The sequence below is a fragment of the Ctenopharyngodon idella genome, chromosome 13, assembly GCF_019924925.1.
Source record: "Ctenopharyngodon idella isolate HZGC_01 chromosome 13, HZGC01, whole genome shotgun sequence".
Classification (NCBI taxonomy): domain Eukaryota; kingdom Metazoa; phylum Chordata; class Actinopteri; order Cypriniformes; family Xenocyprididae; genus Ctenopharyngodon; species Ctenopharyngodon idella.
Genome location: NC_067232.1, coordinates 5,107,501 through 5,132,167, shown reverse-complemented (window position 1 = coordinate 5,132,167; position 24,667 = coordinate 5,107,501). Strand labels below are relative to the sequence as shown.

Below are 24,667 nucleotides of genomic sequence, written 5' to 3'. Positions count from 1 at the left end.
AAGCCATAGAAAATGAGGACCTCGAACTAAGTTGATTATGCCATTTTCTACAGGTTTTGCTAGGTTAACAGTATAAAATGTTGTGGAGGATTTTATGCAGTCTCTTTTCATCTCAGCAATTTGTGAAGTATCTTCTCTTCTCAGAAAAAATCTCTCAAAGGCAGAGTTCCAGTTCCCAGAGAATAGACTTTATTGAACAAAACAACGAGGAGGAGATGCCATCTGATCATCTGACTCACTCAGTGTGAATTCTCATTCTTATATCATTCTGTTATCATCATATCACCAATGGTTATTTTCTTCCTTTTTAATTTAATTCCTTTGGCATGGTCACATGCTTATCATATTCTTAATAACCCCTGTAAACACAATTTTAGATAAAACATAGGCAATATCTTTCCCTTCAAGGTTGAGTCACAACACATCACTGGAACAGAATAATACATCCGCACAGAGCAAACTTGAGCTGAACTTGATCTTCTACTAATAATTCAATGTCCCATTTTAACATATAGTAATCAATGGTGCTGTAGAGTTACAAATGACAAGTTTTCATATGTATTGGTGGATACATGCTATTCTGACTAGAGCAACAAAACACACGGACCTTCCGAGCCAAGGTGAATGTTGCATTCCTCTTAATAGCAGAAGGGGGCAGTACTGTGTATCTTTAGTCATGCTCCGTGAAATAAAGAAGAAGAAGCATGCACGAGAAAGTTGTAAATGGACTAAAGAATGTTCTATTAATTGGAAATACAATAAATATTGCCGATTTCCAAGTAAGTGCTTTGTTGTTCAGATTAAAAATTGTTTAACAGCAGGTTTCTGACTGATTCTAAATTTTGTGATTTGACAAATAACGACAAACAATCTGACGAACACCTTTTAACATTTAGGGTCTCTCTCTTTCTCTGAATGGCTCACACACAACAAAGTTTTCCTTTCCTCAGTTTACTCAAAGTAGTCGGGAGATCTCTTACTCTTAGTTGGACAACTCTATTGCATCTTGCATCAAGTTCTGTCATTGGTTCACTGAGTCCCATCTGTTGACTCTTTCCTGTTGTTAACTTGTTAGTGCCTTCTGCACTCACACATATGCTCAATTCCTCTTATTCTTATTGAAAACAATGTTTCTTCTAATGCAACCTTCATGTTTTAAGTGTGGGGTAAGTGTCCGGATAACTTATGAGGTTATTGTATAATTCATTTATGGGAAATTTGGGTTTAATATGTACATCTGAATATTTACATCTCTGTTCAATCTGTTTCCCTAGTTGATGGCTTGGCGTCCTGACTGCATCAATATGAAGCCTTCTGAGAATTTTCTTGGCGTTTTGAGGTCCAAGTCGACTAAGGAGGAGTATATCGAAACTTTGGTGCTAAGCAAAATAGAGGGATCAGCTGTGCTCTTTTGCCAACGGCTGAAATATAGAGTAAAAAGTATTCAGGTGCCAGATGGAAGTCCTTCAGATATTAAAACAGAAGCTGAACCATCCATCTCCCACTTTTCAAATGGCAAAAAGACTTCTGGTAAAAAATTCAGCTGTAAGCTGTGTGGTATGGAGTATCGCCAGAGTATAAGCCTTGTGCGTCACATGCGAATACACACAGGTGAGGCGCCGTACACCTGTGAACTCTGTGGGAGGGGATTCCGACGTAAAGACTGGCTTGATCTGCACAGCAGCGTCCACACGGGTAACAAACGAAAGAGTGTGAAGCGTTTCAGTTGCGATCAGTGTGAGAAGAAGTTTACTGGCTCCACTGCACTCCAAAGTCATTTGTATAAACACAAAGGTGAGAGGCCGTTTGCCTGCGTGTACTGCGACAAGACGTTCTACAGTCAGACCAATCTTAAACGCCACCAGGTCGATTCCCATTCTGACAGCAAACAGTTCTGTTGCCCCATGTGTGGAATCGGATTCTCAAGGCTTTTTTCACTGCAGAAACACACACGGATTCACACGAGAGAGAGGCCTTTCTCCTGTCCAGACTGTGGAAAGACATTCGGTTATAAATATTCCATGAATATACATCGTAAACGTTGCAAAAGCTGACATAATGCGCATTCATGTATGTCACGTGAATTTATGATTCTCTTTATTCTTATTTGTTTTAAGCCACATCACTTTTCTTCATGAATCTCATTATACCTGTTCAGTGCCAATAAAGAGGTTGATTTTACATGGTTTCCTTTTTAGTTTTGTTTTCCTTTTTTAGTTTTTCATCATTGTTTACATTTTACAAGTTATACATATAAGAACTGTTCTCTGAATCTGACTAATTTCAATCATAACCTGAACTCCGTTAATACACTATAAGATTATATTTTGCTTAAATTATATTATTTGCAAATCTATTTACCGAGCAATACATTCAGTATCTTTTGATGGCAGATGGGGGCAGCACTGACTCTCTTTGGTTCTGCTCACCCATCCGTGAAGTGAAGAATGAAATGTCAAAAGTTGGAGATGCACATCACTGCTTCAGACTCCGAGGATGTTCCTTTGAACACGAACATTGCAAGTAAGTGCTTTATGATTAAGATTTAAGATCATTGACCAGTGTTTTTCAGATTAAGCTTGTAACCTTTAAAGTGAAAATGAGTTAGAACAATATGCATTTACGTTAAAATCTATATATGTGTATAAATGGAAAATAGGGCTGGGTGGACAATATCGATTTTAATCGATCTTCATTTTAATGATCCGACGTCGGTTGCATGAACCGACCAGACGTCCCAGCAATCGATCTCGTCAATGCTAGTTTTCTGTTGATTCGTGAGAAACAGTTTCATTTAACATTATTTGTAGACAACTTGCCATCCAACAATCGCAATAAGCGTTGTTACTTTTGATATGAAACAAAGTCGCAGCTTTCATATTTTGTCACTTTTATCACGAAATTCAAGCAAAAAAATGCCACTTTGACGCGTGTCAGGTTGCACCCAGCAGACATTGGTCCGACGGCAATGTTGTGTCGCTGGCCAAAAATAGTCGCGGTAGGACGGCACGAATCAGTAAAAATAGCCTATATCCTCCTGACTACCAGAAAAAAAAAGTTTTGTGAATTTAGTATATTTTTAGTCATTACATTGTTTAGAGCATAAGATAAAAAATGGAAAGATAAAAGGTTTGAAAAATGATATTTTATTCATATGTTATGTCATCTGTTGTGGACACCAGGACTCAGTTTTAAAAAAATAAAATAAGACATAAATAGACATGAAATAGAAAAAACAATGGGATTTTTATTTATTTTTTTTTAATCACCAATCAATTTTTAGGTTTCAGGATTTTTTTTATACCAAACTTTGTATAAAGATGATTCTCAACTATGTTATGAAAGATATAACAGAATGATTTGATATACCATTTTGCTTTATGCAATATCTGTGTAAAGTGGCCATAAATGTTTTTTTCCCCCCCATTATATACAATGTATCTACAAGCTGTATGTAATTTGCATATTAATGTGTTCTTGGAGCAACATGTAATGAAAAAAGAAGTGTAATAATGGGAGTAATAATTGGCAAGATTTTCATATCTTATATTTTATAGGAATATTGATATATAATTTAAGTCCTGTTGTCCTCTACAGTGGACATGTATAAAATCAATGTCCTGTTTCGTAAAGTAAAGTCATATTTTGATTAGAAACCCCATAACATTTTCCTGAGATGTCGATTTATGACAAACATTTTGAAAATTACTCAGATGTAAATAATAATAACAAAATATTATCATATTTCCATAAGTGTGTTACATTTGATCACTAAATTAATGTCAGCCATTTTTAAAGACCAAGTAGAGGGAGTGGTCATGGTGAAACCTCTGAGCATTTGGTATCTCTGAAAAGCTCTGAATGTGCTCTTTACAGGACATTCAAACTTAAAACTGTGACACATACCCCCAGTTTCACAGACAAGGCTTAAGCTAGTCCCAGACTAAAATGCATGTTTGAGCTGTTTCAACTGAAAGCAACTTGCACTGACATATCTTAAAATATGGCAGTGTTATTGTTTTGTCTCAAGATGCACACCAGTAATGATTTTTTCTAGGGTACGTTTATAAAACCTGCTTAAATACCCTAATTGAACTAACGCCTAATCCTGGCTTAGTCTAAGCCCTGTCTGTGAAACTGGGCCGTAAGGTCTCAGAGAAATTCGCTAAAATATAATGTCCTCTACAGAGGACAAAACTCAATAGCTGGTAGTCAGGAGGATATAACATTTCCTAAAAATGCATTCAGATATGTTTGTACATGTCTACAATTCTCTAGGGTTGCATGTATAATTGTTTCTTTGACTTTTAACTTGTAGTTTAATATATAATAATTAATTAATTAATAAGATAACGTCAAAGACGTCCGTTAAAATTTCATTCTGGAACTATTTTTCAACCGCGACGGGACTTGTCGGAGGGACATCTTTTTTAATGGTCATTAATTGTCCAAATGTTTGCTGGGCAGTAGCTGACTCAAATCAAGTGGCAGGTGAAACCTGTCAATGCGGCCATAAAAGAAAGCATTCTATGTTCTTGAACGGTACAGTTACAAGATTTAAATCATGTTTATATATGGGTTTTTAACATCACATTTAAATAGTCGTGCGGTGTGTGACAAATGTATTAAAGTACAAAAATTACAGAAAACCTTGCTTTTCCTATGTAAACATGCACTAGACGGATGGGTTTTCCATTTCGCTTGCATCTTGTGTCTTTTGCAGCGTTCTAAAAATGCGGGGCTAAATAGACCATTTTTTCTTTTCATTTCCGTTCTTTGTGCCTTTTTTTTATTCACAGAGATTCATTTTCTTGATGAAATCCGATGGTATCCGATCCACAAATAGGCAGCAACAACAATGAACCTTTTGAGGTCCAGAAAGTTACTAAAGACATCATTAAACCGTCAACGTGACTACAGTGGTTCAACCTTAATATTACGAAGTGACGAGAATACTTTTTGTGCGCAAAAACAAAACAAAATAACGACTTTATTCAACAAATTCGTCTGTCCCCTGTCATACTGCTACGCTATTTCCGTTGCAGAGCTTCAGTGTTTATGTCTGAACGCGTGCTCAGTATTGGCCGGCCAACAAATCGACAAGACATTGTACCCAGGGGCCTCTGAATTTTTAATACAGGCCTGCTCACGTACACACACAATATTTATATTCTTTCTTGCAACTTTGAGTTTGCCTATATACAAGTAAAGAATAAATATGAGTGTTTTATTTCTCAATTCAATCTGTTTCTCCAGTAGTTGCCGTTTCTCTTGGTGCCCCGACTGCATCGATATGAAGCCTGTGAACAAAAAGGGGGAGTCTAATATTGAACGGGAGTGTTCTTCAGAGACCCCTGGTAAAAAATTCAGCTGTAAACTGTGTGGCAAGGAGTTCAGCCGCAGCACACATCTGGCGTGTCACATGCGAATACACACGGGAGAGGCTCCGTTCATTTGTGAACTCTGTGGGAGAGGGTTTCGTCGTGCAGAATGGCTTAAAATGCACAACACCATCCACACAGGTCAAAAACGAAAGAGCGTGAAGAGCTTCAGTTGCGATCAGTGTGGGAAGAAGTTTTGTGGCTCCACTGCACTCCAAAGTCATTTGTATAAACACAGTGGCGAGAGGCCATTCGCCTGCGCTTACTGCGACAAGACGTTCTTCAGTCAGACCAATCTTAATCGCCACCACACCGATTCTCATTCTGGAAAACAGTTCTGTTGCCCCATGTGTGGAATCGGATTCTCACGCCGCTCGACGCTGCAGAAACACATGCGGATTCACACGGGAGAGAGGCCTTTCTCCTGTCCAGACTGTGGAAAGACTTTCCCTTATAAATACTCCTTGAATATGCATTGTAAACGTCACTCAGCCAAAAGTTGATGAGTGACTGAGTGATGCACATTCATGTGTCGCGTGAATTTATGATAGTCTACTGTTTATTTTTATTTGTTTTTTTAGCTACATCCTTCTTATATTGACTGTTTGTATCTGCGTGATGCCAATAAAGAGCATTATCACAGTTTTTCTTAATTGCTTGCATACTAATACTTATAGTAAATCACATTAACAGTTTTTAAAATAAAGTTATACATACACTATATTGCCAAAAGTATTGGGACACCCCTCCAAATCTTTGAATTCAGGTGTTCCAGTCACTTCCATGGCCACAGGTATATAAAATCAAGCACCTAGGCATGCAGACTGCTTCTACAAACATTTGTGAAAACATGGGTCGCTCTCAGGAGCTCAGTGAATTCAAGCGTGGTACCGTGATAGGTTGCCACCTGTGCAATAAGTTGTGAAATTTCCTCACTACTAAATATTCCACAGTCAACTGTTTGTGGTATCATAACAAAGTGGAAGCAATTGGAAACAACAGCAACTCAGCCACAAAGCCCCTTAATTCCAGTGAAAGGAACTCTTAATGCTTCAGCATACCAAGACATTTTAGACAATTTCATGCTCCCAAATTTGTGGGAACAGTTTGGGGATGGCCCCTTCCTGTTCCAACATGACTGCGCACCAGTGCACAAAGCAAGGTCCATAAAGACATGGATGAGCGAGTTTGGTGTGGAGGAACTTGACTGGCCTGCACAGAGTCCTGACCTCAACCAGACAGAACACCTTTGGGATGAATTAGAGCAGACTGTGAGCCAGGCCTTCTCATCCAACATCAATGCCTGACCTCACAAATGCGCTTCTAGAAGAATGGTCAAAAATTACCTATAAACACACTCCTAAACCTTGTGAAAAGCCTTCCCAGAAGAGCTGAAGCTGTAATAGCTGCAAAGGGTGGGCCAACTTCATATCAAACCCTACGGATTAAGAATGGGATGTCATTAAAGTTCATGTGCACGTAAAGGCAGGCGTCCCAGAACTTTTGGCAATTTAGTGCATTCCCTATAATCTACGTGAGCTCGATCTCCTTTTCATTATATACTTTGGAGTGGTTCTTGAACTTTGGGGATAGTTCACCCAAAAATAAAAATTCTGTCATCATTTACTCGCCAAGTTGTTCTAAACCTGTATGAGTTTCTTTGTTCTGTTGAACACAAAAGAATATATTTTACAGAATTTTGGCAACCAAACAGTTGCTGGTCCCCATTGGCTTCCATAGTATGAAAAAAAAATGACTATGGAAGTCAATGGGGACCAGAAACTGGTTGCCAACATTCTTCAAAATATCAGAATAACAGAACGAAGAAACTCATAGGGCCTACAGGTTTCGAACAACTTGAGGGTGAGTAAATGATGACAGAATTTTCATTTTTGGGTGAACTATCACTTTAATCAGTATACTGACTATATAATATAGTTTGTAGCCCCGCCCCTTTTCAGCGCCGCGCTCGTTGTCTTTTGACTTCCGGTTTGTATTTCCACAGCGATCTTATGTATATGATACAATCGCATTAACTCGTCAGTTTTAAAATGTTCTTATAATATAATTTTAATTTGCATTTTTATTGACTTAATTGCTAGTTTGTTTGTTTTTCTCGTCATCTTTGCTAATAAGCCACTCAAACGCCATTTAAGCTAATTTATTGCCATGGAAGTTTCATTTCATCAAGAGTAAATGGAAAATAGATTAACTTTTTTAAAGTTAAACAGGTGTGTTGCTGTATTTTGATCCTAAAATTTAGCGTTCAGTAGCCTATCTGTATACCTTTGTAACATACAATCGCACACACATATTTGCACATTACTTCTACCTGTGTCAATGCGGTGGCAGTACATTTTATCAGGTTTTTGGAATATATAATTCCTAGCTCTATTTCATTTTACACACAGAGCTCAAGGTATACCTATAAGTTCACTCAGAACACAGGATGTGTAGCCCAGAGCCGTTGATATTTAACGGCTCTGGTGTAGCCTAAATGTGTGAGCCACAGAATCTACATGGCATTTATAGTTTCTCTTAGTTCCTTAACCCTTTTCTTTCTACAATTTTTCCTCAAACAAATATTATAATGTAGAGTCTTATTTAGTTGATGGGACATTTATTTCAATACATTTATGTAAACACACTTTTACTGAGAATTATTTCGCCCTCTGCCGGAAGAAAAGAAAAATTACACCATCTAAGTCATTTCAACGCCCCTCCCACAGCCACGTCACGCCGCCGACGTTGTGCGCAATGACCACGCCCCCTGCGCGCGATCCTCACGTCGGACTGTCAGCTGTGTAGTCACCATAAAGCCGAAGCACACTTCAAAATGACCGAGCCTAAAAGTGACCAGGGGCTGACGGACGAAGCAGTCGCCGCTGCATGTAAAGAAGGAAACCCCATCACTAAAGTAAGACGCTGCATTTGAGTCCCATACTAGGGCGACACTTTTAACTCAAACACGAAGATCGTCGCTCATTTCCATTTTCTCCTTTATTACTCAGAGCACTGCAGGAAAATAGTGCGATTAATACATCTATCTGCTGTTGTTTTATAGTGATTTATCCGCCTTTCTGTTAGTTACTAGACTGACTTTGAATAAGTTTGTATGCGTAAGTGCTTTATTGCTTAGTCACGTGGAAATGAAATTAAAATAGACTTTTATCCTGTATGTAATGCAGATTGATTTGTTAGTAACTTATATCAATTTACATTTACATACAGAATCAAGTCTATTTTAATTAACTTAGAGTTACTATAATGACCTTTGACATTTTACACAGATAAAATATTGACCTGTGGCTCCTACAAGTTTCAAGTTTCAATATTACCATAAAGACACACAAACTTTAGGGAATATCAGGGAATTGTATTGTAACACTTTGTGTCCATTCTTTGAAAAGTCATGTCATAAACAATCTTAACAAAAGAAATGCTATAAAATAACACCTATATCAAGAGAGATAAATCATAATTAATAACAGCACATCCATAATGTAAACATCTACCACAGATTCCCAGACTGATGTTTGATGCATTTATAAAACGATACTTTTTTTTTTTTTTGAGCAGAGGTGCTAGATATTACAGAATGACCAGATATGGTGACTATATTTTTAAAAGCATCATGCACAGCCTGAAACTCCATTGAAAGCATCAACTGGTTATTTTCAACTCCAAAATCACTAATGAATAAGTTAAATGCTATATAATGTTATGTTTTTTAATGATACAGTGTTAATCAAATGTCTGAGACCACTAATAAAATGCTTTTCCCCCCAATATGGTCTCAGACTTCTGGATGCCACTGTTGATCATTTTTCATCACCTTATCTGTCTTTTAAATTATGTTCTGACCAAAAGTTATTCATCCCACTGCCGTAGGACTTCATGATGCAGCAGACAATGCTGCGGGTTAAGGATCCAGTTAAATCCCTGGATTTTTACACACGCATCCTGGGAATGACGTGAGTGTGATTTACTTTAGTTTTAGTTTGCTCGGTTTCACAGACAAGGCTTAAGCCTAGACCCAGACTAAAATACATGTTTGAGATGTCTTAACTGAAAGCAACTTGCATTGCCATATATTAAAATATGTCAGTACCATTGTTTTATCTCAAGATGCACACTAGTACTGATTTTTTTTATTCTAAGGCAAGTTTATAAAAGCCATTTAAATGTCCATGGGGAAGCCCTGTCTGTGGCCATTACTTTGTAATATCCAAATGTGTTATGCATGTAGAAATGTTTTGCATTTTGGTTAATAAAAAATAGATATTGAAATACTGTGTTTATTACAGGCTGTTACAGAAGTTTGATTTTCCCTCTATGCGATTCACCCTCTACTTTGTGGGTTATGAGGATAAGAAAGAAATCCCTGCAGATGTGAAGGAGAGGACAGCCTGGACGTTCTCCCGCCGAGCCACTATAGAGCTCACCCAGTAAGTACAGAAGTAAAACCTTACTGATCTTTAGATATCAGAGTCAGCCATTTAAAAATCCATACAGGTTGACCCCTAATCTTCTGCATGGAGTAGAAAAAGCCCTTTAACATCCTTACTGTGATATCTGGCAGGTTCTGTTAAGGCCAAGTCACACTGCACCAACAGACGCAGACTAGGGCTGCAAGAATAGTCGCACAATAAGAAAAATAACATTGAAATTGCACTTAAATGCAATTCTTAGTGCGATTATGAAATCGGAAAAGCTGTGATTATTATTTTTCTTTTTTATGCACAGCTTGTCAATGAACTGTGGCTTCAGATGCTTATAATGTACACTTGAAAAAGTAACATGCATCAAACATCTTTCCAGACATGAGAAGTGTTTATTAACATCTTGCCCAACAAAAGACAACATTTAATTACGTTACGGGGTAAGTTCCGCTGAATTGCACTGGGCCCTGCCCTAACACACTGATCCGACAAAACCCGATGAAGTGTCTGTTGTTGTCTGTTGGTGCAGTGTGAATTGGCCTTAAAGCTTGGGACACACCAATCTGATGGTCGGCCAATATCAGGCCATTTTTGAGCATCGGTTGGCTTAGTCTTTTGGTGTGCTCTGCACCGTTGGCTCTAGTCGGACACCGTCAGGTTTTTTTTGGCCGATTCAGCATGTTAAATCGGTGTCGGGCCATTGGTGAGAGCGAGAACTCTGATTAGCTGTTCGGCTGCATGAGAATAAAAGCTAAAGTGATGAAAGCGAGCAAAGAAGTCAAGACAGTACAGACAGAAGACTTATAATTTTACGTCATCTTACCTGAGCATTCCAATGCGCATTTTCACAATAACATGAGCCAATTGGAATGAAGAAAGTGATCAGAATGATTGATATTTAAAATGGTAAGCAAGCACTGCTTTGTTTATGGTTTATATATCTAGTTTCAGTTTCTCTTTTTTGAATAATGAAAATACAGTATTGATACCTGCTGATATAGATAGTTATTTCCTTACATGCAAGCGCAGAATGCACATGCTAGTTGACAGTCGCCTTTAGTCCTTTTGGTGTGTTCAAGCGTAGCTTTTTGACTGAGACGCAACCGATGCGAGGCAACGAACACAGTCAGCTTTTGTCGCCACTAGTTCTTTGATGTTGGCTTGGTGTGTTACAATGTGTGACGTAAGATCTGAATTATGTCATTGTAAAGCCTGTAATACTGAACTTCAGAAGTCCCAAGGTCTGAAGCTGTTTTCATGTGCCTTTCTGTATTTTTCTTTTCTCTTTTTATCAGTAACTGGGGCTCAGAGACAGATGACAGCCTGTCTTACCATAACGGCAACTCAGACCCAAGAGGCTTTGGTAAATAACATTCATAACACAATTTCTCCCTGTCAGCTGTTATTGAAGTCAGGCTGCACCATATAACTTAATAAATGTATCTCATTATCTTGGCCTATTGACTGTATTCAAAATATATCTCTATATTTATGTATTTTGATCTCAGTGCACTGAACCAGCCTAAAATGGTGCTTTTTTTCAAATTTAAACCAGAGTGGCTAATAAAGCAAGTCAATTGGATATGTTCAACTAAGCGATACGAGAGATATGTTCAACTAAGCGGCCTCGATACGAGAGGCCGTTTACTCCAGTGAAAAAATAATTCGATGTCTCTCATTAAAAACCAGGACAAACTCATTAAACTCTTATTAAACACCAGGACAAACTCAAAAACTTTGTTCAGACCGGCACTGCCATATTTTTCACCTTTGGAGCTTCTTACGGTTCCATAAAAGTCACAGAGAAATTCACAGAATTCCATCTTGGTGATTTGTTTAAAGTCGATGCTGCAACCCTTTTAATCATACCAGTTGAATCCCAATTGGTAGCGAAGCAGTGATACACAGAACTGTTGGGCGAAGCTGTCATAGCCATGCTTTATCGTAATTAAAACTAAAGATCCTTTTAAAGTGTCACAAAACTCCCTCTGTTTCAGACTGGTCGTTCACACCTCAGAGTTGATGAAGTCTCAAGAATTGGGCATGTAAAGCTGTGGAAAAGTGTAGAGGGTGGGAAAAGGGGGGACAACAACCAATAAAACATAGACCTGCAACACACTCATTATACAGACGCATGAATATTAATATATGACCACAGAGAAAAAAACAGTTGAGTTGAGGGCACCTTGATGTGTTGTAAAAATGTTACGCTATATGACTTCAAACTCCCAAGAACGAGGGTGAAACGTGAAAGAACATTTAAAAGGTCTCATTACATTTTCATTACATTTACGAGCACTACATTCTCTGAACAAACGACACGCGTTTGCGAGCATTGTTAAACTCATTGCGGTGTTCTGTGCTAAAACCGCTCTCATGCGCCCTCTGCATGTTGTTACATGTTGTTTGAATTCTCCACTGTATTGCGATCTCATGCGTAATACGACGCAGTGATTGGGTTACAAGAGTTCATTCTCATGAATAAATGCAGAGAAGCCCTCAGACCCGGATGACGTAGAATCGTGCCGCTCCAGCTCCAGCAGCCAATCACACACTCCAGATGCACGCTTCTACGTCAGATTCCGTGACGTTGCTTCTAATTTGTTTTTTAACTCAAGAGGAATGAAATTGCTCAGAAAAATGTAAAAGTAACCACTTTCCACTTGTTACTTAAATTTATGAGTGCTTTTAGTGTTTTCAATCTGTTCACATCTCAAAAAATGTGTTTTGGGGTTTCGTGACCCTTTTAAGGCAAGTCAATTCACTTGGCGGCCATCTTTGAAACACCTCTCGGGCAGCTATTTCAGGCATGGAAGTACAGTTCCATCTCTTTGAGTGGGTGAAACATCAAATTCTCCAAAGCTGTTCACCAAGTTTAGGATTACATTTCATATTTTGAAATCTAATGACAGCTGCAGTGACGCAATGGCTTTACCAATAGGGGACTGACTCTTTTATATAGAAGGCGGGTCTTATTCCATCATATTGCGCATTGCACTTTCTCCTTTTCGTAGTAATAAGAGTGCACTGTCTTTGTATATCTAAAGTCTTTGAAAAAACACAGCTGTTGACCAATCAGCATCAAGGACTGGAACTAGCCATTTTATAAGTAAAAGTAAATGAAAATCATTCTGACAATCATGATGTTTCATTATTTTAGATTGCCAATATGTGCAAATGTAGTCCTAGATAAAAGGAGAATTACATTATTAACCTAAATATTTATCTTAGGACATATTGGAATTGCTGTGCCGGATGTCTATGCTGCCTGCAAGCTGTTTGAAGAGAATGGAGTGACCTTCGTAAAAAAGCCTGATGATGGTAATTTCTTTTATATTATCCTATGAGATTATTTTAGTTACATAATGTTTCACCATCAATAACAAACTAGCTAAACTTTTATTTCTAAATATGATAGTCTCATGGAATGTTTGTTTATATTTGTATGTTTACTGTGTTCTCAATAGCATACTCTTACTATTTATGCAGTATAAATAGTATGTGTAAATTTCACAGTATGCAAATGTTGCATGGCATACCTGGATAACTTTTTTTATTTGCATAAAATTGGATTAAAAATGCAAAATAACCCTTTTTGATCTCCAAAGACTTGATGTCACTAGAATAAACAACTGACATTCAAAAATACCTTCTGTTTATTTAGTTGCTTATTTATTTCCATTCTGTCTGTCCTGCAGGTAAAATGAAGGGCCTGGCCTTTATTCAGGATCCCGACGGTTACTGGATTGAGATTCTCAGCCCCAACAACATGGTGTCCATCACTTCTTAAAGACTGTTGTTATGCTGTGACTTGATCAGAAGACCCTAATTATGAAACTCAAAGACAGTTGGGGATCACAAAGGATGATTGCTCTGTGCACAGTGAAGACGGGCAATCTTTATGTATGTCAGTGGCAGTGTGTTAAACACCTGGTGGGCTGAATGTAACGATATAATGCAACAATATAATTTGACACCTTTTGAAATGATGCGGTCCTCCATAGAGTCTAAGCTTAAAATTCTACTTTATTAAAATAAAATAGTTTTTGAATTGTTGCAATCCTAGCACTAAAATCCTACCTTAATTTGTTAAAATAAAGCAAAGAAAGTATTTTTGTTGTGTCACTCTTTTGCTGACTTTGAAAGTACAGTAATATTATTGGCATGTACCCTATAGGGAACAGTAAGATTTGTATGTGTGAAACACTTTGCAGGTTTGAACGTGCCAGGACATGTGGTTAACAATGAATCAGGTTTAAGAAGATTGATTGCTCACACAGGTGTCCATGCATTAAAACGTGACTTTAAGCAGAGTTAGCTGGCAACAAAAGCTTGAAAACTGTGGTTGTGAAATGGGGTTGGTGAAAGTAAAGAATCTTGCTGGGGAAGGATCCAACCAGTTTCTAGATTTGTGTTATGATAAAGAATGCAGCTGCTATCATCGGAATTCATCCTCTTGAGGATCTGTAACTAAAGTTTTGTTTCGTTTAGATTGGTGTCTATCTTCTAAAGTTGTTCCGTTTTTAAGTCTAAAAGCCCAGAAGAGAATTAGCATTTTTGAGCCCTCTATGTTTTAATGCGGAAGGACAATGAAAAGTTGAGCTGAACTTTAACTTCTTAAAGGGATAGTTCACCCAAAAATGAAAATTTTTGTCATTACTTACTCACCCTCAAGTTGTTCCAAACCTGTATGAGTTTCTTTCTTCTGTTGAGCACAAAAGAAAATATTTTAAAGAATCTTGGTAACCAGACAGTTGACGACACCCACTGACTTCCATAATAGGACAAAAAAATACTATGGAAGTCAGTGGGTGCTGTCAACTGAATGGTTTCTTTTGTGTTCAACAGAAGAAAGAAACTCATACAGGTTTGGAATGAGGGTGAGTAAATGATGACAAAATTTTCATTCCTGGATGAACTATCCCTTTAGCTTAATATTGTATTTTTGTTTAATGCATAATGTTAATATTTTCACACACACACACACACACACACACACACACAAAAACAGGATATTATTTCACAGTGCTTATCACAAGGCCAATCACATTTCTTTGTGATTAATGTAAGAGTACTTTATTTCTCCCATTATATTTCAGATACAAATTCATGTAATTAACAGTTGTAAATAGTACAAATCAGTGTTATTATAGTTAACTAAAACTAAACTAAACTCATAAAAAGTATTTTTCATTTAACTTGTACAAAAATAACTGAAAATAAAAAAAATAAAATAAAACTATTTAGACATGCTTAAAGACAATAACTAATAAAAATGACAAAACAGCTAAATTTCTAAAATTGTAACAAATTAGATTGAAAACGAAAAATCTAAAAATTAAAACGAATTCAGAATATTAATAAAACTATAATAGTATCTAAAATATCACTGGTACAAATAACTCTAAAAAGTCCCGAAATGTGAACGCAGCTTTCTGAGCCCTCCGGAGGAAGAAAGACGTTACACCCCATCAGTCCACTAGAGGCGCTGTAACATTTATACGTCACGTAAAACATCCTTAAAAACATCCGGTAGGTGTTTTCTGAGGAACGGATGGATTTGTGGATTGTTATAAATTTGTATTTAACATACTTAATTTAATAACTAATTTATATATAACCTATTCACTGGAGTCAAGAGAGCTTTGTTGCCTTCTCGGTCTGCTTTAGCGGAGACAAATTGAATCTATTGTTGTTGGTGAGTGGAGGAGGCTTATAGCTGAAGAGTACTTTCGTTATGTGTCAGCTTTCGCGGTGACAACGTCTAATGTAACCGTGCTGTATTTCATTGTTTTTAACGAAACTATTATATATCATTGTATCTTTGAGTAACGTTAATGCTTGTATTTCTTCTGTTATGTTTATAACTGCAGAGAAACAGCAAATTAGTGACATATTAAATATTTGTTAGTGTTGGGACATATAATCATATATTTTTTTTTACTGGATATTTCTATCCTAAATTACATAACTACTGTATAACGATGATTAGACCTTTTCTACATTTTTGTTGTTATTGGAAACCAAGTGCCTGGATCAGACACAATTTTCCATTTTATTATTCAAGCCCATAAGAGTTTCAACTTGTTTTTTTTTTTTTTTAAAAAAAAGGTCATATATATATATATATATATATATATATATATATGTGTGTGTGTGTGTGTGTAATTGTATATATCATAAATATATAAAAATATATCATTTAAAATAAGACATACCTACTAACATATTTAGGCCTGGTTTCACAGAGAGGGCTTAGATTAAGCCAGGATTTGGCCTTAGTTCAATTAGGACATTTAAGTAGCTTTTATAAATGGGGAAAAAACATTCATGATGATGTGCAAAAACATCTTGATGTGCAAAACAATGGCACTTTCTTTCAGTTAAAACAGCTCAAACATGCATTTTAGTCTGGGACTAGGCTTAAGCCTTGTCTGTGAAACTGGGGGTTAGATTTCATTTTACGAACAAAATGTTTTGAATGGGATGAATGATCCAATGTACACATCCATGTACTGTTTTCATTGACAAATTCAAATGTTCATGTTGTTTATGATTCAGATGTGAAGGTGTTCCCCAGCAGTGGTCATGAGTGACAGTCATCCTCTGCGGCCGATGAGCTCCACGTCTGAGATCGACCACCTCCATCTCCTGTCAGAGCAGCTCGGCGCTTTAGTTCCTGGTGAAGAGTACAGCGATGTCACCTTTGTGGTGGAGGAGAAGCGCTTTCCCGCACACAGAGTCATTCTAGCAGCCCGCTGCCAGTATTTCAGGTTGCTTTTTATGAGATATTGCTTGTCTATTGGGGCATTTCTTGAAGTGAAATTATTTATTATAGAAAAAGAATCAATTTTGTACCATAGTGAAGCAGGGTTATTCTATGAAACACATGCCTTTTCCAGTTTAGTTAACCTAAACTAACAAGGAAAAATACTTCTAAAGGATGTATTCATCTTAGTTAATGTTGATTTTAACATTTACTAGTACATTAATAAAATCAAAAGTTATCTGATAATGTTGTTTAATGGGCCTGAGCTCACATAAACCAACAATGAAGACTGAACAGTATTTATATTAACTAACGTTAACCCAGATTAATAAGTACTGTAACAAATGTATTGCTCACTGTTAGTTAATCTTAGTTAACTAACGTTAACAATTGAGACCACATTGTAGTGTTACCTATATTTTTAGATGTGTTAGGATAGAATTATCAATTCAGAAAGGTAATTCTGTTCAACAACAGTGTCGATGTTGCAAAGTTCATCAATTATGAAATTAATTCAATTCAGTTATAAAGCAGCTCTACAACAGTATCATTATCCAGCTGAGCTCAATTTAAATTCAGTGTTTGTTCAGTTCAGTACAATAACAGTGTCAATGTTGCAAAGAAGTACCCATTTTGTAGAATGATGCCGCTACCATTTCTCGTTAATAAAATGGCCTTTGTACCCTAACCTTAGTGAAATTCTTCTTTCATCTCATCCTTTTTTTTTCTTTGTCTTTCTTTCCTACTCCTCAGGGCTTTGCTGTATGGAGGGCTGAGAGAGTCCCAGGCCCAGGCAGAGGTTCGGTTGGAGGAAACACGTGCTGAAGCTTTTTCCATGTTATTGCGGTATCTGTACACAGGCCGAGCCACCCTGAGTGAAGCTAGGGAAGAGACTCTGTTAGATTTCCTGGGATTGGCGCACCGCTATGGCCTCCAACCTCTAGAAGCCTCCATATGCGAGTTCCTCCGCACTTTATTGAGCACGCGAAATGTCTGTCTGGTGTTTGATGTGGCTAGTCTGTACTGTCTGAATGGGCTGTCTGAGGCCTGCATGGCCTACATGGACCGTAACGCCACCGAAGTGTTGAAGTCAGATGGCTTTCTCACCCTTTCAAAGGTGAGTGATAGAAGATATGACAGTTTTAACACATGATAATTAAGATTAGTATGTAATATGGCTTTTTTTTATGTTTGCTCTCTGCAGTCTGCCCTGCTGACCGTTGTCAGGAGAGATTCCTTTGCTGCAAGCGAGAGGGAGATCTTTCAGGCCCTCTGCCGCTGGTGTCACCACAACGGCGATGGCCCAGAGGTGAAGGAAGTGATGTCAGCAGTCCGACTGCCCCTGATGACTCTCTCTGAAATGCTGAATGTGGTTCGTCCCTCGGGCCTCCTCAGCCCGGACGACCTGCTAGATGCCATACAGACCCGCTCGGAGAGCAGAGACATGGACCTCAACTACCGCGGCATGCTAAGTCCGTTTACTTCTCTCTTGCTTATCAGTCTGTAGATACATGTAACACTTAGATTATTAAAGGAAACAGAGGTCACATCATGAAAAATCCAATTTTTAATACCACAATAATACCTAATACCACAAAACCTCACAGAATTAATCAAATTCATTGCTAATACTTATGTTTGTGGTGTTCCCAATAAAATGATGTCACTTTATTGAGGATGATGTCATTAAGAACCTGCTGGCTTTTATTGGTTAAAGAGATTTCACAAAGGACGTAACGTTAACAGTATAGAAAGTGAAAATAAACCCAAATATTGTATATTAAGAAAAAAAGTGCTCTGCATGTCCTGTCTAATTTGAATGGTGTAAAATGGTCATGTAAAACTTAATGTTTGGTGTAGGAAACCTTGACTAACATTATAATATGATGCATGATATGGCCCAATTAATCTGTAGCTAACAGTTTCTGATGGTAATGCTTGAGATTTACAGTTATTTGTGCATTTTTCTTAGTGCAAAGTATTATTGAAAACATGTAATTATCTGGAAATTTGAGTTGTGTGTCCTGTCCACCTTTTACAGCATTGTCTTGTAAAGTAAAGATCCGTGAAGTATGGAAAATGTTTTTTATGCTTCAGTTTGACTAAAATGTGTCCTCTGCTTTGTTGTGTGTGTTGCAGTCCCAGAGGAGAACATTGCCACTATGAAGCATGGCGCTGTAGTAGTGAAGGGTGAGCTGAAGTCTGCTCTCTTGGATGGAGACACGCAGAACTATGATCTGGACCATGGCTTCTCGAGACACCCCATAGAAGAAGAGGGACGAGCCGCTGGTATCCAAGTCCGCTTGGGTCAACCCTCCATCATCAATCACATACGTCTACTTTTATGGGACAAGGACAGCAGGTAATGCAACATTAAAGGGACAGTTGACTCAAAAATTACAGTTCTGCCATCATTTGATCACCCTCATGTTATTCCAAACTCAAAAGGAGATTGTCTGCGATTTATTTATTCATATAGTCTCGGTTCACACTGTCAGTTTTTGGGATTGACAACCGCATTTAATACCAAAGTAATTTCAAAGATCACATTGTAGACACGCGTTTGTTGTCCAGTCCGGTTCCATCCACAGAGCGCAGGTGTTCTGTGTGTGAACGCAACTGTATTAAGGACTCAAATACAGAACTGATGTATTCTGCTGCTGTGTAAACATGGCTATAATGAAAGGAATGAGAATGGATACTGATGAGTTCCAAACAAATACGGTAAAAGTAGCTTGTGTGACATGCGATAGCTTTAGATACACAAGAACCACTGGCATTGATCATTGATGTTATGCTTGGCACAACGTGTTTGCATGTGGTTTATTTTGAATATATAATATCTTTACTAAACATATTACAATATGCACCATATGCAGGATTTTGATGGCTCTCTCATGCCTGCAGGTCTTACTCGTACTATGTTGAGGTGTCTATGGATGAGCTGGACTGGGTACGTGTGGTGGATCACTCCAAGTTCCTGTGCCGCTCCTGGCAGCATCTCTATTTCCCAGCACGAGTTTGCAGGTAGAATTCATTACACAAAAACTGTACTCTGTTTCTCAATTTTATTTGGGAAACATTGTTTATCTTTTGAAATAAAAAACATTGTTTTGTTGTACTACTTACTCACTAGAAGACATCAAGACTGAAATGAAAATTAAGGTAAGGCAAAAAAGTGATGTTGCAAGTCAATTTTTTTCATTAATGTGATGCAAAGAGTCATTACTCCAGTCTTCAGTGTCACATGGTCATTCAGAAATCATTGAGTTGGTGTTTAAGAAACATTCAGGCTCTCATTCACGCAAATGCTTTTAAACCATATAAGCGCCACAAGACAAACGAGAATGCGCTGTCTGTGAATGTCATGTCTGTGTGACACACACACGACTCGTGTGCACAGAGAGACGCACACCAGTATCGAGTTCTCTTTCGCGATTGAACAAACAATAACACACAGAGTTATGCCAAAATGCCCGTTTTGTCGAGTATCCTCATAAGAGCAGTTAAATAACTTGTTAAATGAACTTAAAGAGTTCATGAGAAAATCCGTGTCATGTTCGGCGGCGGCAGCTCTTAAAGTCACAGCAGCCTAATAAACCAGTTGCTGTGATGTCTGTCATTAATGTTAATTAAAGAACAAAGGTAACAGAGAAAATTGTAGCTTTAGTAAGGATTAATCTATGTTTAATTTATAATTTATGCAGTGAAGACTGTAAAGTGTTTGATAACTTTATTCAGTTTCTGTATATATTAGACAGGTAGGAAGGCCAGAGAAAAATATGACATTTATTATAGTGGGTTTATGTGAAAATTGTTTTAAGTTCACTCAAATTAAAAGTTATTTTTTTAAAGCCTAATGTTGAAATTTCATGAATTTTATAGAGACATCAGTACCAGTTGGTATCAGTGATACTGGCCTTCATTCCTAAAAATATGCCATTACACAAATATTTAAAATATACTGTCTTTAAGTTGTTTCTACATTAATTTGGAGAGTAACTGTGAAATTATTACTTTATAAAAATATTAAAAACGTTTTTAATCGTGATTAATTACAGAAAAATGTGTGATTATTTTTTTTGTATTGATTGACAGCACTATTTATTATATAATGCTTACATGCTGAACAAACCTTATATACGGTGTACAATTTGGTGTACATTTTTTAGGCAACTTGTAGTAAGTCAATCTAATACAAATTTTATTTCCATAAAATTTGCTCAATTATGACATTGGATATTCAAAAAAAAAAAAAAAAAAAAAAAAAGCAAATAGGGAAAGTTTCAATGGTCAAACTCAAAACTTCATCTCTGAAAAGTTTATAATGTCTTGGTATGGTCTCAAAGAAATCCACTACAAACAAATGTCCTCTGCAGAATACAAAAATGAATAGTTAGGTTGTAAGATATTATATTTCTAAATGACTGTCTGTGTTTGCTTGTGAACACTTTACTTTTTTTGTGAACTCAGGTTTATTCGTGTTGTGGGCACACATAACACTGTCAACAAAGTGTTTCACTTGGTGGCTCTGGAGTGCATGTACACACAGCGACCATTCACCCTGGAGAGAGGCCTAATTGGTAAATTAGTTTTCATAATTTCAGTGGTTATTCAAGAAGTTACACCCACAGCTCTGTTACTGAAACTCATACAATGTCTCCTTCTCTGCATCTTCCTGCAGTTCCCACAGAGAACGTGGCGACCGTGCAGGCATGTGCTAGTGTAATAGAGGGTGTGAGTCGCAGCAGAAATGCCTTGCTGAACGGGGACACCAGCCACTATGACTGGGACTCGGGATACACCTGTCACCAGCTGGGCTCTGGAGCCATCGTTATCCAGCTCGCTCAGCCTTACATGCTGGGCTCAATGCGGTACGAAAGCTTATGTTACAGGTTACAGAGGCCATATTATGCCCTTTTACAAAGTCTTGATTTTGTTTTTGGAGTCTGCTAGAATAGGTTTTCATGCGTGAATGTTCAAAAATTAACATTATTTTTACACATATTTTTTATGTGCTCTGATTGGTTGCTGGACCATTGTTGTTATTGTTGTTATTGGTCAACCGTTTTGGAAGCATGTTTCAGAAATGTCATGCCCCTTACCGTAACCACGAATTTTAACACGCTTCTAATGCAACTCAACCAGGCCCAGCCCCCTTTATTTTGCGTATGTCTTGGGTGGGAATTATTTAAATGAGGAAAATTTTTGCGTATTAGTTCCCGGAAGAAACTCAAGACTTTGGAACTTTGCAGACCTTTTTTATGATCAAACAGCAACTTTAAGAAAACACGCTAAAGAACGTTAAAAAAATTTAAGAAAGCATAATCCCTAAGTCCTATGTGATAATTTACTCATGGGTTTCTTCTGTGGAAAATAAAAGATGATGTTTAGATGATGATGAGTTAAACTCAAAGACTCTCTCCACTCAAAAATTACATAAAAATAGTCCATATGACTCGTGCAAAGTGTTCCAAGTTTTCTAAAGCCATACAATAGCATTGTGCGGGGGGCAAAATGAAATTGAATCAGTTATTTGCCGAAAACCTCCTCTGCCACAGATCTCAAATCTAATAACAGTGGATACAATAAAGCACTTACAGTGGAAGTAAATGGAAGAAAACAGGACAAGGTAATATATTATATGATACACACTGAGACTTAAACATTATACAAGCTAACACAAGACTCAAGTGATAGTTGCTTACTGTGTCACAAAGTAAACCCATGATATGTGTAATGATATAAGAAAATGTCATTTCTAAAACTAGAACTGTTATGTACTAAAACAGTACAAAATCTCCTCTTCATCTGAGAACAGAGTTTCAGTGCGCTCAAGCAACCCTACAATAACCTTGTTCAAATTCCCTCAAAAAACATGATCCGTCCTCCGGTCCTCTTCCACTAGTGATGGCTGCCTTAAAGGGTTAGTTCACCCAAAAATGAAAATTCTGTCATTAATTACTCACCCTAGTGCCGTTTTACACCCGTAAGACCTTCGTTGATCTTCGGAACACAAATTAAGATATTTTTGTTTAAATCCGATGGCTCCGTGAGGCCTACATAGGGAGCAATGACATTTCCTCTCTCAAGATCCATAAAAGTACTAAAAACATATTTAAATCAGTTCATGTGAGTACAGTGGTTCAATATTAATATTATAAAGCGACGAGAATATTTTTGGTGCGCCAAAAAAAACAAAATAACAACTTATTTAGTGATGGCCGATTTCAAAACACTGCTTCAGGAAGATTCGGAGCATAATGAATCAGCGTGTACTCATATGAACGGATTTAAATATGTTTTTAGTACCTTTATGGATCTTGAGAGAGGAAATGTCATTGCTCCCTATGTAGGCCTCATGGAGCCATCGGATGTAAACACAAATATCTCAATTTGCTTTCCGAAGATTAACAAAGGTCTTACGGGTGTAAAACGGCATGAGGGTGAGTAATAAATGACAGAATTTTCATTTTTGGGTGAACTAACCCTTTAAATACACATTTTCCCGCTTAATAATTGGAATGTACCATTTTCTTTAAAAAAAACAAAAAACTCTTGCTTCACCATATGATTAATACATAAATACACAAGATGATTAAGAACAGGAGTTAAAACAAATCAATAAATAGGACAGATAAAACCAACACGTACATTTGCACAAACATTTTCATAAATAGCTAAAATGAGCTCTCCCATGTAGTTCGCACTTAAAGGCCACGCCTACTCAGCTAAAACGGGAAATACAAAATAGAAAACCCCATGTAAATATTATAAAATGCATAGGAACAGTAAGAATACATTAAAAACAGTGATGGAAGACAAATTCAAGGTCTCTCATCACAGCCTTACTATAACTATAGCTAGTTTTTGCTTTAAAAAATGATGAGATGAAATAATCTTGTGTTTCTGAACCCGAAACATTCCTTAAAGCTGTATTTAACCCCCAATATGCCTTTCAATCATTAAAGTCTTTGTTTCAGACTTTAATTTAGACATACTGACGCAGTGAAATCTGTGTGTCTGTAGGTTGCTGTTGTGGGACTGTGATGAGAGGAGCTATAGTTATTATGTGGAGCTGTCCACAAACCAGCAACATTGGGTGAGGGTCGTAGACCACACAAAAGTGGCATGCAGGTCAGTGAATGTTGTTTTTCTTTTTTATTATTACCTGATTATTTGCTTGCATTGTAATTATGTCTATAACTATCTCAGAGTTGACATAAGTTGTATGTAATTCTTACAGGTCGTGGCAGACTCTGACGTTTGACACACAGCCTGCATCCTTTATTCGTATTGTGGGAACTCACAACACCGCTAACGAGGTGAGCGATCTCTGCAGACTCTCACAGGATGTGTTACTGTGACTCCTTCCAGCATCACATTAATGCTGCATTCATCAGATTACATTGAGATAATATGATGTCAATTTTTCATCATATTGCAGAACAAATTATACATGCAGTATTTGTCAAAATAATCACATTTTTGATGAAATTCTACAGCCCTAATGCACTTTTTTCTCATGCTGTCTCCTCTAGGTTTTTCACTGCGTTCACTTTGAGTGCCCTGCACAGGTGGATACGGTTGTTAAAGAAGAAAGTCCTGGACCAGATCAGCCCAAACCAGAATCCAGCTCCCAGAACTCCCATTCACAGGGCCTAACGCCCCAGAAACCCTCCACGTCTCCGCACACATAGACTGTGAATGTTTATGACAAGACACACTTGAGATGCTCAGGTGGTGTTCTCAAGGTTACGAGCTGCTAAACATAGAACTCTTTATATTTATATTCAGAAAATACTTGAGCAATTATAACATGATGGTGAGTATAACAATTACTGTCACATGCACTTATTTTATTATGTTCGGAGAACAACAAATACCATAATAAGTATTACCGACTTAATGGGTTTTGCAATACTGTCTCATTTATTATCTTAAAATGGTTTATTGTAGAAAAGTAAACAAATTTCCTGTTTAAAATCAAAAATTAAAATCACCATGAAACGGAAGTTGTGATAGTCTTTCCTTTCCTCATATATATATATATATATATATATATATATATATAT

The 24,667-nt window shown here is 37.3% G+C and overlaps 4 protein-coding genes across 7 annotated transcripts; all 4 read left to right on the top strand.

Moving 5' to 3' along the window:
* The first annotated feature begins 620 nt into the window (after positions 1–620).
* LOC127525390 (oocyte zinc finger protein XlCOF15-like) lies at positions 621–2,181 on the top strand. 2 transcript variants are annotated; one of them, XM_051917922.1, is made up of 2 exons: positions 621–779; positions 1,275–2,181. In XM_051917922.1, exons 1-2 carry the CDS (start codon positions 705–707, stop codon positions 2,052–2,054), a joined length of 855 nt encoding a protein of 284 aa, XP_051773882.1. In that variant the 5' UTR covers positions 621–704; the 3' UTR covers positions 2,055–2,181. The 2 variants fall into 2 exon arrangements, with proteins under 2 accessions (XP_051773882.1, XP_051773883.1); XM_051917923.1 differs by lacking the exon at positions 621–779 and adding an exon at positions 810–1,166.
* Positions 2,182–2,371: 190 nt separating this feature from the next.
* LOC127525393 (oocyte zinc finger protein XlCOF15) lies at positions 2,372–6,023 on the top strand. Of its 2 annotated transcripts, none has more exons than XM_051917929.1 (2): positions 2,372–2,523; positions 5,260–6,023. In XM_051917929.1, the coding sequence occupies exons 1-2, from the start codon at positions 2,387–2,389 to the stop codon at positions 5,882–5,884; spliced, it is 762 nt and encodes a 253-aa protein (XP_051773889.1). In that variant the 5' UTR covers positions 2,372–2,386; the 3' UTR covers positions 5,885–6,023. The 2 variants fall into 2 exon arrangements, with proteins under 2 accessions (XP_051773889.1, XP_051773888.1); XM_051917928.1 differs by having other exon boundaries at positions 5,257–6,023.
* Positions 6,024–8,129: 2,106 nt separating this feature from the next.
* On the top strand, positions 8,130–13,934 carry glo1 (glyoxalase 1). Its single transcript, XM_051917938.1, has 6 exons — positions 8,130–8,298; positions 9,273–9,355; positions 9,689–9,829; positions 11,119–11,186; positions 13,055–13,144; positions 13,522–13,934. Exons 1-6 carry the CDS (start codon positions 8,218–8,220, stop codon positions 13,611–13,613), a joined length of 555 nt encoding a protein of 184 aa, XP_051773898.1. The 5' UTR covers positions 8,130–8,217; the 3' UTR covers positions 13,614–13,934.
* A 1,393-nt stretch (positions 13,935–15,327) lies between these two features.
* Positions 15,328–24,607, top strand: btbd9 (BTB (POZ) domain containing 9). 2 transcript variants are annotated; one of them, XM_051917895.1, is made up of 11 exons: positions 15,328–15,521; positions 16,385–16,596; positions 17,346–17,709; positions 17,797–18,064; positions 18,732–18,954; positions 19,500–19,619; positions 21,066–21,175; positions 21,277–21,466; positions 23,622–23,729; positions 23,839–23,917; positions 24,134–24,607. In XM_051917895.1, exons 2-11 carry the CDS (start codon positions 16,412–16,414, stop codon positions 24,290–24,292), a joined length of 1,806 nt encoding a protein of 601 aa, XP_051773855.1. In that variant the 5' UTR covers positions 15,328–15,521; positions 16,385–16,411; the 3' UTR covers positions 24,293–24,607. The 2 variants fall into 2 exon arrangements, with proteins under 2 accessions (XP_051773855.1, XP_051773856.1); XM_051917896.1 differs by having other exon boundaries at positions 15,334–15,355.
* The last annotated feature ends 60 nt before the right edge of the window (positions 24,608–24,667 follow it).